General features: G+C 46.9%; 1 protein-coding gene across 1 annotated transcript in view; it reads right to left on the bottom strand.

Moving 5' to 3' along the window:
• MYOCD (myocardin) overlaps positions 1-5281 on the bottom strand; it is a 77514-nt gene extending 72233 nt beyond the window's left edge. The window contains 1 exon segment of the mRNA XM_068261894.1: positions 4973-5281. Within this exon segment, the coding sequence (XP_068117995.1) occupies positions 4973-5027 (55 nt within the window). The 5' untranslated portion in view covers positions 5028-5281.
• Between the last annotated feature and the right edge of the window lie 6807 nt (positions 5282-12088).

The raw sequence follows: 12088 nt of genomic DNA, 5'->3' as shown, positions 1-12088 counted from the left end.
CCAATCAAAGCTGAAGGTGTGTCCCAGGCTAAAGTCTTGCTGTAGCTATCTCCACACATCTACGATCACATGACTGCTAACTCCCTGTCCTTCCAGCAGATGGTACGGCCCCCACACAGCCCTAATCTCCCAGCAGATGGTATGGTCCACACACAGCCCTGATTTCACAGCAGATGGTATGGTTACACACAGCCCTGATTTCACAGCAAATGGTATGGTCCACACACAGCCCTGATCTCACAGCAGATGGTATGGGCCACACAGCCCTGATTTCACAGCATAGGGTATGGTCTTCACACAGCCCTGATCTCACAGCAGACGGTATGGTCCCCCCTCCCCACACAGCCTTGATCTCACACAGCACATGGTATGATCCACACACAGCCCTGATCTCACAGCAGATGGTATGGCCTCCACACAGATTTGATCTCACAGTACATAGTATGGTCCCCACACAGCTCTGATCTCACAGCAGATGGTATGGTCCCTTCACAGCAGATGGTATGGTCCCCACACAGCCCTGATTTCACAGCAGAGGGTATGGCCTCCACACAGATTTGATCTCACAGCTGATGGTATAGTCCTAACACAGCCCTGATCTCTTAGCAGATGATACAGTCCCCACACAGCCCTTATCTCACAGCAGATGGTATGGCCCAAAACAGCCCTGATCTCACAGGAGATGGTATGGCCCGCACACGGCCCTGATCTCACAGCAGATGGTATGATCTCCACACTGCCCTTATCTCACAGCGCATGGTATGGTCCCCACACTGCCCTCATCTCACATCATAGGGTATGGTCCCCACACAGCCCTGATTTTACAGCAGAGGGTATGGCCTCCACACAGATTTGATCTCACAGCAGATAGTATGGTCCTAACACAGCCCTGATCTCACAGCAGATGGTATGGTCCACACAAAGCCCTGATCTCACAGAAGATGGTACGGTCCCCACACAGCCCTGATCTCACAGCAGATGGTATGGTCCACACACAGCCCTGATCTCACAGAAGATGGTATGGCCCCCCACACACCCCTCATCTCACAGGAGATGGTATAGCCCATACAAAGCCCGGATCTCACAACAGATGGTATCGTCCCTACACAGCCCTGATCTCACAGCAGATGGTATGGCCCACACAGCCCTGATCTGACAGCAGATGGTATGCCTACCACACATCCCTAATCTCAAAGCAGGTGGTGGTCCTCACACAGCCCTGATCTCACAGGAGATGGTATGGCCCCCACATAGTCATGTCACTGACTGTCCATAGAGGAGCTCACAATCTAATCCTACCATAGTCATAGTCTAATGTCCTACCATATTATTATTATGTATTTATATAGCACTGACATCTTCTGCAGCACATTACAGAGTACATAGTCATGTCACTGACTGTCCTCAGAGGACCTCACAATCTAATCCTTCCATAGTCATAGTCTAATGTCCTACCATATTATTATTATGCATTTATATAGCACTGACATCTTCTGCAGCATGTTACAGAGTACATAGTCATGTCACTGACTGTCCTCAGAGGAGCTCTCAATCTAATCCTACAATCTTCATAGTCTAATGTCCTACCATATTGTTATTATATATTTATATAGCACTGACATCTTCTGCAGCACTGCACAGAGTACATAGTCATGTCACTGACTGTCCTCAGAGGAGCTCACACTCTAATCCTACCACAGTCATAGTGTAATGTCCTACCATATTATTATTATGTATTTACATAGCACTGACATCTTCTGCAGCACATTACAGAGTACATAGTCATGTCACTGACTGTCCTCAGAGGCGCTCACAATCGAATCCCACCATAGTCATAGTCAAATGTCCTACCATATTATTATTATTGTTGTTGTTATTATTATTATTAGTATTATTATTATTATGTATTTATATAGCACTGACATCTTCTGCAGCACTTTACAGAGTACATAGTCATGTCACTGACTGTCCTCAAAGGAGCTCACACTCTAATCCTGCCATAGTCATAGTCTAATGTCCTACCATATTATTATTATGTATTTATGTAGCAGTGCCATCTTCTGCAGCACTTTACAGAGTACAGTCATGTCACTGACTGTCCTCAGAGGAGCTCACAATATAATCCCACCATAGTCATAATGTAATGTCCTACCATATTATTATGTATTTATATAGCCCTGACATCTTCTGTAGCACACTATAGAGTACATAGTAGTGTCACTAACTGTCCTCAGAGGAGCTCATAATCTAATCCTACCATAGTCATAGTCTAATGTCCTACAATATTATTAACATGTATTTATATAGCAGTGACATCTTCTGCAGCACTTTAAGAGTACATAGTAATGTCACTGATTGTCCTCAGAGAAACTCACAATCTAATCCCACCATAGTCATGGTAAAATGTCCTACCATATTATTATTATTATTATTATTTTTGTTGTTGTTGTTGTTGTTGTTATTATTATTATTATGTATTTATATAGCGGTGGCATCTTCTGCAGCACTTTACAGAGTACATAGTCATGTCACTGACTGTCCTCAGAGGAGCTCACACTCTAATCCTATCATAGTCATAGTGTAATGTCCTACCATATTATTATGTATTTATATAGCCCTGACATCTTCTGCAGCACATTATAGAGTACATAGTAATGTCACTAACTGTCCTCAGAGGAGCTCATAATCTAATCCTACCATAGTCTAATGTCCTACAATATTATTAACATGTATTTATATAGCACTGACATCTTCTGCAGCACTTTTATGGCTCATACACACGGGGTACGGCTGTCGCCGCAACCATGTGGCACGCGCGTGTTGCGGCGACAGGTCGCCCGTGTGTATGACGGCGCGCCCCGACTTGTTCAATCGCCGGCTACAGCTGTCGCCGCAACTTCGCCGCAACTGTCGCTAGTCCGCGTGTGTATGCGGACTAGCAACAGGAGACGCAATGCAAGTGAATGGAGCATCCGGCCGGGGGATGCTCCATTCACAGACAGCTTCCGCCGCGTCTCTGCCTTTCTGGCAAGACGTGTGGATAGCTGTCGCCGCCAGGGAGCTGTCGCTCCCTGGTCTCTTGTAGCCTTGCAACGGGGGACAATTGTCCCCCGTGTGTATGTAGCTTAAGAGTACATAGTCATGTCACTGACTGTCCTCAGAGGAGCTCACACTCTAATCCTACCATAGTAATAGTCTAACGTCCTACCATATTATTATTATGTCTTTATATAGCACTGACATCTTCTGCAGCACATTACAGAGTACATAGTCATGTCACTGACTGTCCTCAGAGGCGCTCACAATCGAATACAACCATAGTCATGGCTCTATTGTAGTCTAGGGCCAATTTAGGAGGAAGTGTAACTTATTTGTATGTTTTTGGAATGTGGGAGAAAACCAGAGTGTCTGGAGAAAACTCAGGCAGGCATGGGAAGACCATACAACCTCCATGCAGATACTGCCCTAGCAGGGATTGGAGCCCAGTACTTGAAGATGAGAGTGGTATCCACTATGCCACTGCGCTGCCCATGGTTAGGTGCTAAGGTTAGGGAGTAAAGCATATCTCCCTTTTATACACTGCAAATCATGTAGTGAATTCCAGGCCTTTAGTGGTTTGATTACACCCCCTGCTGTGTTAATGGTAAGGCATGCAGAGGTCAGCTTGTGTTTAGTGTGTATAAAGATAACACAATTGTCATTGAAGCTCTGTGTAAACAATCTGTCTGTGCCTGTCAGATAGAGGGGGCTGTCAGCAGGACCAGGAGAGGGTCTTGTACTGTCAGAGCTGAGAAGTCGTGGAAGAGAAAAGATTTATAAAAGTGGTCTATAAATACAGATATTATTGCTGGACAGTGACTCTGTATTCTGTCCATCAGAGGCAATCTCTTCACTTTTCCTGAAATTAGTCTAAAAAAGATGACAGTTCCTACAACTGCGACCAATCAGAACTTCATTCAATAGACAGAAAATGTCACAAATCATTATCACTTCTACCACTGGTCATTATTAACTGACAGGTCATACGGTTCAAATCTCGCAATCGGTTATCCAAACGTCAGATTGCATCGTGTATGCTCTGCATTGCTGCATTGCGCTGAATACTGAAATATATATATATCTCACACATACTCTCCCTTTGGTTCTGCATATTACATTCCCCATCTTCCCCATCTTATGAGAAGTCACAGTAAGATGCTATTGAATTGCAAGCTCTTGAGTACAGATTCCTCGCCGCCGATGTTTCAGGTATATCATTGTCTCATCAGTATGTCCTGAGGTCCCCATACACAGTGGATGGCCATCTGACGATTCGTCACATAATTTGCAATCATTTAACGTTTGGTGTAGTTGTGTAGAATGCGGATCCCTATCCATTGCCTGTCACCGGCCACATATCTGCCATCTGGCAGAGTCGTATTGGATGAGCCTTTTGTGCGTATGCGGCGAATCTGCCGATGACGTAAGGAGAAACATCCCCCTGCGCAGGAGGACACATCACTCCTGATTGCACAATTCACGCTCCTTGTTTATGCGAATAGTACGTCAACCGACTATCGATTTCTCCAGTGGCGCCAGTATGGCTGGTGGTCCGGTTATTTATCCGGTAATCCCAGAATTTTGCTATTTCCACAACATTATGAGTCGTCGTTAGATGACCGTCCACTGTGTATGAGAACCTTCCGATGTACCGCGTTGTGGAAGACGTTGGTGGTCTTCACAAGAGTAAACCTCTAGTAAGGTGTTTGTATGGCAGAAGCGGACGGAAACCAGAACTTGGGGTCGCCCACGTCACCTTTAGGACAATTTCCAACCTTAAGTAATTTCTTCGAATTTGTGTAGCCACTACCTGAGGAGCCGGATTTCAGCCTGGCAGGTTCTCCGACACGGCGTCCACCGACCGGTTACGCTCAGCAAATAATACACAGCAGGCAAAGAAAATGAAGGTGACCGGCATGGCGATTTATCCTACCTGATCTGAACTTGCTGCGAATGAGTAAGGAATGCTCCGATCCCAAAAGAGTCATGATGTTCCTTTAGTCGATATTCCAATATGGAAAATTAGTCCTGGGCAAGACCACCATGAGACGAGAGAAGGCGACATCCAGAAGTCCCCAGCTGGTGTAGCTGTCTCTCCCTCAGCAGCAGCAGAAGGTTGGAGTCTTTGGAGAATTTGGTCCCATCAAACACTGACCTTGTGCAAGAGGCAAATGCTTTCACATTCAGCTGTGTTGCATTAATTAAGTTGCATGGTTCAGAAGCCTCCTCCTCCTCCTCTCTATGTTACTATTACCAGCATCACTCAGCTCACAGCTGATGTCACTGTCTGCTAACAAACATCAAGTCTGATATCTGATCCTCCTCATCTTCTGGGAGGACTCCCAAAGAAACTTGCAGCCAATCAGAGAGCAGCCTCATCTGGAGCTAGAGAATGAACTGTGGGTCCACTCAGTCAGTGCAGCCTCTGCAGAAGACAAGCTAGCTTCTCAGGGTAAGAGTGTCCTCAGCCACAAGGGAATGACCCAACTCTTACCTGCTCTGCAGAAGACAAGCCAGCTTCTCAGGGTAACATGTGTCCTCTCAAGGAAGTGACCCAACTCTTACCTGCTTCTCAAGCTCATTACTCTTTCACGCAAAATCTACTTCTCCTTATTTCCGAGGGAAGAGACGGAAACAGGGACTGGCAGGCAAGCTGAGCTCAGGCTGTGGCAGCTAAAGAAATAACTCAGGAGCATCTGAGGAAGGAGAGGGGCGATGATGACCATGGGGCAAGGCTGCAGAAGACATCTCCTGATTGCCCTGAGACTAGCTGGAGTCCTCACTCTGGCCAGAAGTTTCCCTAGAAGATGTATTTCACTGATATTTTACTCCTTGTTTCTTTGCTGTTTGCTAGATTTTATATTCAGGTCCTGATATAAGTCACTTCTACGTTTTCTCCTAGGAGATAATTTTTCATCTTCAGTTTAAATTAACTTTTCAGCTCTCTGCAATTGAGAAAGTACCAAAACGTAGGTGAAAAATTAGTATTTTCTTCCTTGCTGGTGGCTTAAAAGGTATTTTATCGATAAATTGTGATATTATCAACTAGAAGAAAACTTTGGAGAAAAAGTGAATTCAATCTGGGCGTCAGTGTTTTCTAAACAGATCTGACGAGGTTTGTATGGCCACGTATAGTGGCTGGAGATGGAGAGTCGGGCTGAGTGGGTCTATCTACAACGCACCTTATAGACGTTACTAACACTAGGAAGTTCTAGGCTTCAGGTGAAGATGGCATTTCTGAGATGCCTCCCATTTATCCAGGCAAGTGTGTAAGAAACGATATACTCTCTATATAGTGTGTGCAAGTCAAACACAATTCTAATCAATATTTACTTCCTCAACTTGCAATGAATATATCTGTCGTACATTTTCCACCAGAAACAATTTGAACCACAATGCCATGTTATAGAATGAGCCCTACGGCAAACACCAAGTGTTATAAACAGCCTAGGGACACAGTGACCCCGCAATGTTCTGACCCAGCTCCTCCTGTACGGCCGTGAATCAGGTCCACGTAAGACCTGAATCCGTATAGAGATTGTGAGGGGTGTTTATAAGATCTACAGAGAGGCAGACATGTGAGGAATGAGTGGAATGAAAAACGATTAATGTGCCAAACAACTACATGAAGCACAATGTTGTAAGCGATGTACACACGTTAGATTAAACTCGGCCAGGGCAACCGATGAAGAGCTCCTCAGGCGAGAATCTAGTGAGCATCTAGTGTGTGTACAGTGGTAGTCTGACGTCACCTAATGATCCAGCATGTCAGATCCTTAGCCCCCTATTTAAACTTCTCGGACAGCACACCTATCTTGCTTCAATGGCTGTGCCAGGTCTAGTCCGAGTGGCTAGCACAGACTTGATATTACCCACAAGCAGAAAAATGACCAGCACTTTCCGAATTCTTAAAAAGCAGGTTATTTATTCACAAAAATGTGAACAGAAAGTAGACATGACATCCGGACTTCCGGAATGTAACTATAGCTCAGTAGGAGTGATAGCTCTTAGCTGCATACAGATCTCCTCAAGTATAGGATACACCTTCAATGCAGCCCAATTGTTTGTCAAGTGATAGCTGTCACTTGACAAAGAACGGTTGATCCGTTCGAAACGGCGACAGTCCGTTGTGAGCTATAGTTACATTCCGGAAGTCCGGATATCATGGCTACTTTTTGTTCACATTTTTGTGAATAAATAACCTGCGTTTTAAGAATTCGGCAAGTGCTGGTCATTTTTCTGCTTGTAGAATCTTAGCCCCCGATCGCCTTGTTCTGCCTACTTATCCCACCTGCATGAAGACCCTCCATTGTGCACAGTACAGCACCCCTCCGCCCCCCTACAGCAGCAGACACATCACTAGCCTGTGGGTTACTGATGCATCTGCACAACATCGGGCCTTAACTATCACCTATGGGGTGGAGTTCTGATGCCAGGTGGCATGAGGCTCCACCCCCTTCTATGTCACAACAGAGAAAACTGGGAGCTGTTCACCCCATCCTCTACCCTTCCCTCATCTGAGTCACTCTCTCTCCACCTCTACTGCCCTGTCCATCTCCACACTGGCCTCTGGTCTAATCACAGCTTCCTTTGCATCTCTCTGTGTCTGGCTGGTGAAGCAGGTTGTTTCAGTGCTAGGCGCCAAGTGCCTGAGCTGGGCACCGCCATAGTACTAATGCTATTGTGCGCACCCCACGCAAGGGTGATTCAGGGTTCCAGCGATCACCGTCTCCCAAATTTCTTCTCCCTCTGAGTTGCTATGACTCACAGGGGGAGTAGTATTAACTCCACCGGGTGGGCCGTCATTTGGCTCACCCTGTGCCACACTCACCGGTGGCGTACACATACATATGCCCTGGTTGGCCCATTTTCTGTCCACACACTTGCCTACAATCATTTTTGGTGATGCTGACATCACAATTGATAAAACGACTTCCCCATTGACTCCTCCCTCACAGAGGTCCTCTGTATTATATATTGTCCTCATTGCTCCCCATCTAACTTCTGGTAACTCTCTGTTTCTTCTGTCCTCACAACTTTATCACATTCATCCTCATCTCACCGCCCACTATTTGTAGCTATATTTTGCATTATGGACGGCCCCAACACCCGCTGCAACGTCCAAATTTACCCCAAAGCCAGTATTTACGTTAGAGCCTATGGCGGCGCCCGGAAAGTAGCATTATTGTTTGTTGGCCAGGTTGAGATGGTTAATGTTAACTGTAAAGGGGAGGGGGTTAAGGTTAGCCTTTGGGGGGGAATAGTTAAAGAGAACCTGAACTGAAAATGAAAAGTCAAAATAAACATACGCTGGTCATACTTACCTCCCATGTAGTCTACTCATCAATTCTCTCCTGCGTCCCATTTGTCCACTGTGATCAATGGAATTATCCGTACTCCATTTCGAAAATGGCCATTACCCCATAACAGCTTCCTAGTCAGCATACTGTTAAACTGTAATATCACCCACTTGAGCCATAGGGACACATGGACATTACCTTACACATTCAGTTGTAACTGACAGCAACTGGTATTTTTCAGTTCTGACAAAATCTTGTCAGAACTGGAAGTGATCACTGTTAGAAGAAAATGGTGAGCTTCTGAGAGGAACTGACGGTGAGGTAAGTATGTATTATTCATTTGCAGCTACGTCATGTGTTTATTTTAAATAATTTTACTCAGGTCAGGTTCCCTTTAAGGTTAGATGTGTGTGTGAGGGGCAGTTAAGGCAGGCCGTGGGGGGTAGTGGTTAAAGTTAGGTGTGTGTGTGTGGCAGGGGGGGGCTGTTAAGATTGGCTGTAGGGAGGAGGTTAAGGTTAGCCATGGGGGGAAGGGGGTTAAGGTTGGCCATGGGGTGTAGTTATGCTTAGGCTTCCAAGGGAGTGGTTAAGGTTAGTGTGAAAATAGGGCTATGTTGAGCCATAGTGAAGTATTGGTATCCATTGCCGATATTTCACTATGGTCATTAGTAACATAAGAGTAGAATATCTGTACATTTAACAATATTCTACTAGCCGCTATTTCTGGGCACCCTAATTTCCAGGTGCCTTGTTTTCATGTATGTGTTTTTAAACATGCAGCCACACATCTCAAACAATGAACATATCTCTATAATTTAGGGGACTGCTGGCTGCGTGGAGTTCTGGCGTTTGGCACACCGATGGTGATTAGTTGCTCAGTCACAGTGATGAAATGTCTTGTAGAATAAATGATCATGTCTATAATATAGGGAAATGCTGGCTGAATGGAGTTCTGGCGTTTGGCACACAACGGTGGGGAAGTTGCTCGGTCACAGTGATGAAATGTCTTGTAGAATACAAGCATTGGGCAGGTTGTGGTTGATGTCACCATACCATATAGATAAAATACAGAAGTCCCATCATCCCCTGGGCTTCTGACATGAGAGAGATAGTGTGAAATCATCATTATGTAACCTGAAGACTCCTCCCTACGCCGGATTAACTAAAGATTTCAGAAAACTGGGGACCTCCGTAAAGCATGAGTGATAAGTTCAGAATTCCACTAATTATATCTGGCTGCAGGAGTTCCCCAACACAGCTGCTAATACTCAGCTAATACTCCTGCAGGTCTTCCCCAGCACAGCTGCTGATACTCGGCTAATACTCCTGCAGGTCTTCCCCAACACAGCTGCTGATACTCGGCTAATACTCCTGCAGGTCTTCCCCAACACAGCTGCCAATACTCGGCTAATACTCCTGCAGGTCTTCCCCAACACAGCTGCCAATACTCGGCTAATACTCCTGCAGGTCTTCCCCAACACAGCTGTTGATTCTCGGCTAATACTCCTGCAGGTCTTCCCCAACACAGCTGCTGATACTCGGCTAATACTCCTGCAGGTCTTCCCCAACACAGCTGCTGATACTCGGCTAATACTCCTGCAGGTCTTCCCCAACACAGCTGCCAATACTCGGCTAATACTCCTGCAGGTCTTCCCCAACACAGCTGCCAATACTCGGCTAATACTCCTGCAGGTCTTCCCCAACACAGCTGTTGATTCTCGGCTAATACTCCTGCAGGTCTTCCCCAACACAGCTGCTGATACTCGGCTAATACCCCTGCAGGTCTTCCCCAACACAGCTGCTGATACTCGGCTAATACTCCTGCAAGTCTTCCCCAACACAGCTGCCAATACTCGGCTAATACTCCTGCAGGTCTTCCCCAACACAGCTGTTGATTCTCGGCTAATACTCCTGCAGGAGTTCCCCAACACAGCTGCTGATACTCGGCTAATACCCCTGCAGGTCTTCCCCAACACAGCTACTGATACTCGGCTAATACTCCTGCAGGTCTTCCCCAACACAGCTGCTGATACTCGGCTAATACTCCTGCAGGTCTTCCCCAACACAGCTGCTGATACTCGGCTAATACTCCTGCAGGTCTTCCCCAACACAGCTGCTAATACTCGGCTAATACTCCTGCAGGTCTCCCACAACACAGCTGCTGATACTCGGCTAATACTCCTGCAGGAGTTCCCCAACACAGCTGCTGATACTCGGCTAATACTCCTGCAGGAGTTCCCCAACACAGCTATTGATACTCGGCTAATACTCCTGCAGGTCTTCCCCAACACAGCTGCTGATACTCGGCTAATACTCCTGCAGGAGTTCCCCAACACAGCTGCTGATACTCGGCTAATGCTCCTGCAGGTCTTCCACAACACAGCTGCTAATACTCTGCTAATACTCCTGCAGGACTTCCCCAACACAGCTGCTGATACTCGGCTAATACTCCTGCAGGAGTTCCCCAACACAGCTGCTGATACTCGGCTAATGCTCCTGCAGGACTTCCCCAACAGAGCTGCTGATACTCGGCTAATACTCCTGCAGGAGTTCCCCAACACAGCTGCTGATACTCGGCTAATGCTCCTGCAGGTCTTCCCCAACACAGCTGCTGATACTCGGCTAATACTCCTGCAGGAGTTCCCCAACACAGCTGCTGATACTCGGCTAATGCTCCTGCAGGTCTTCCACAACACAGCTGCTGATACACGGCTAATGCTCCAGCAGGAGTTCCCCAACACAGCTGTTGATACTCGGCTAATGCTCCTGCAGGACTTCCCCAACACAGCTGCTGATACTCGGCTAATGCTCCTGCAGGACTTCCCCAACACAGCTGTTGATACTCGGCTAATACTCCTGCAGGAGTTCCCCAACACAGCTACTGATACTCGGCTAATACTCCTGCAGGTCTTCCCCAACACAGCTCCTGATACTCGGCTAATACTCCTGCAGGTCTTCCCCAACACAGCTGTTGATACTCGGCTAATACTCCTGCAGGAGTTCCCCAACAGAGCTGCTGATACTCGGCTAATACTCCTGCAGGTCTTCCCCAACACAGCTGCTGATACTCGGCTAATGCTCCAGCAGGTCTTCCCCAACACAGCTGTTGATACTCGGCTTATACTCCTGCAGGAGTTCCCCAACACAGCTGCTGATACTCGGCTAATACCCCTGCAGGTCTTCCCCAACACAGCTGCTAATACTCGGCTAATACTCCTGCAGGTCTTCCACAACACAGCTGCTGATACTCGGCTAATACTCCTGCAGGAGTTCCCCAACACAGCTGCTAATACTCGGCTAATACTCCTGCAGGTCTTCCCCAACACAGCTCCTGATACTCGGCTAATACTCCTGCAGGTCTTCCCCAACACAGCTGCTGATACTCGGCTAATGCTCCAGCAGGTCTTCCCCAACACAGCTGTTGATACTCGGCTTATACTCCTGCAGGAGTTCCCCAACACAGCTGCTAATACTCGGCTAACACTCCTGCAGGTCTTCCCCAACACAGCTCCTGATACTCGGCTAATACTCCTGCAGGTCTTCCCCAACACAGCTGCTGATACTCGGTTAATGCTCCAGCAGGTCTTCCCCAACACAGCTGTTGATACTCGGCTAATACTCCTGCAGGTCTTCCCCAACACAGCTGCTGATACTCGGCTAATGCTCCTGCAGGTCTTCCCCAACACAGCTGCTGATACTCGGCTAATACTCCTGCAGGAGTTCCCCAACAGAGCTGCTGATACTCGGCT

This window comes from Hyperolius riggenbachi, chromosome 12 (genome assembly GCF_040937935.1).
Source record: "Hyperolius riggenbachi isolate aHypRig1 chromosome 12, aHypRig1.pri, whole genome shotgun sequence".
Classification (NCBI taxonomy): domain Eukaryota; kingdom Metazoa; phylum Chordata; class Amphibia; order Anura; family Hyperoliidae; genus Hyperolius; species Hyperolius riggenbachi.
Note: the sequence above shows the minus strand (reverse complement) of the source record. Positions and strands in the feature narration are given on the sequence as shown.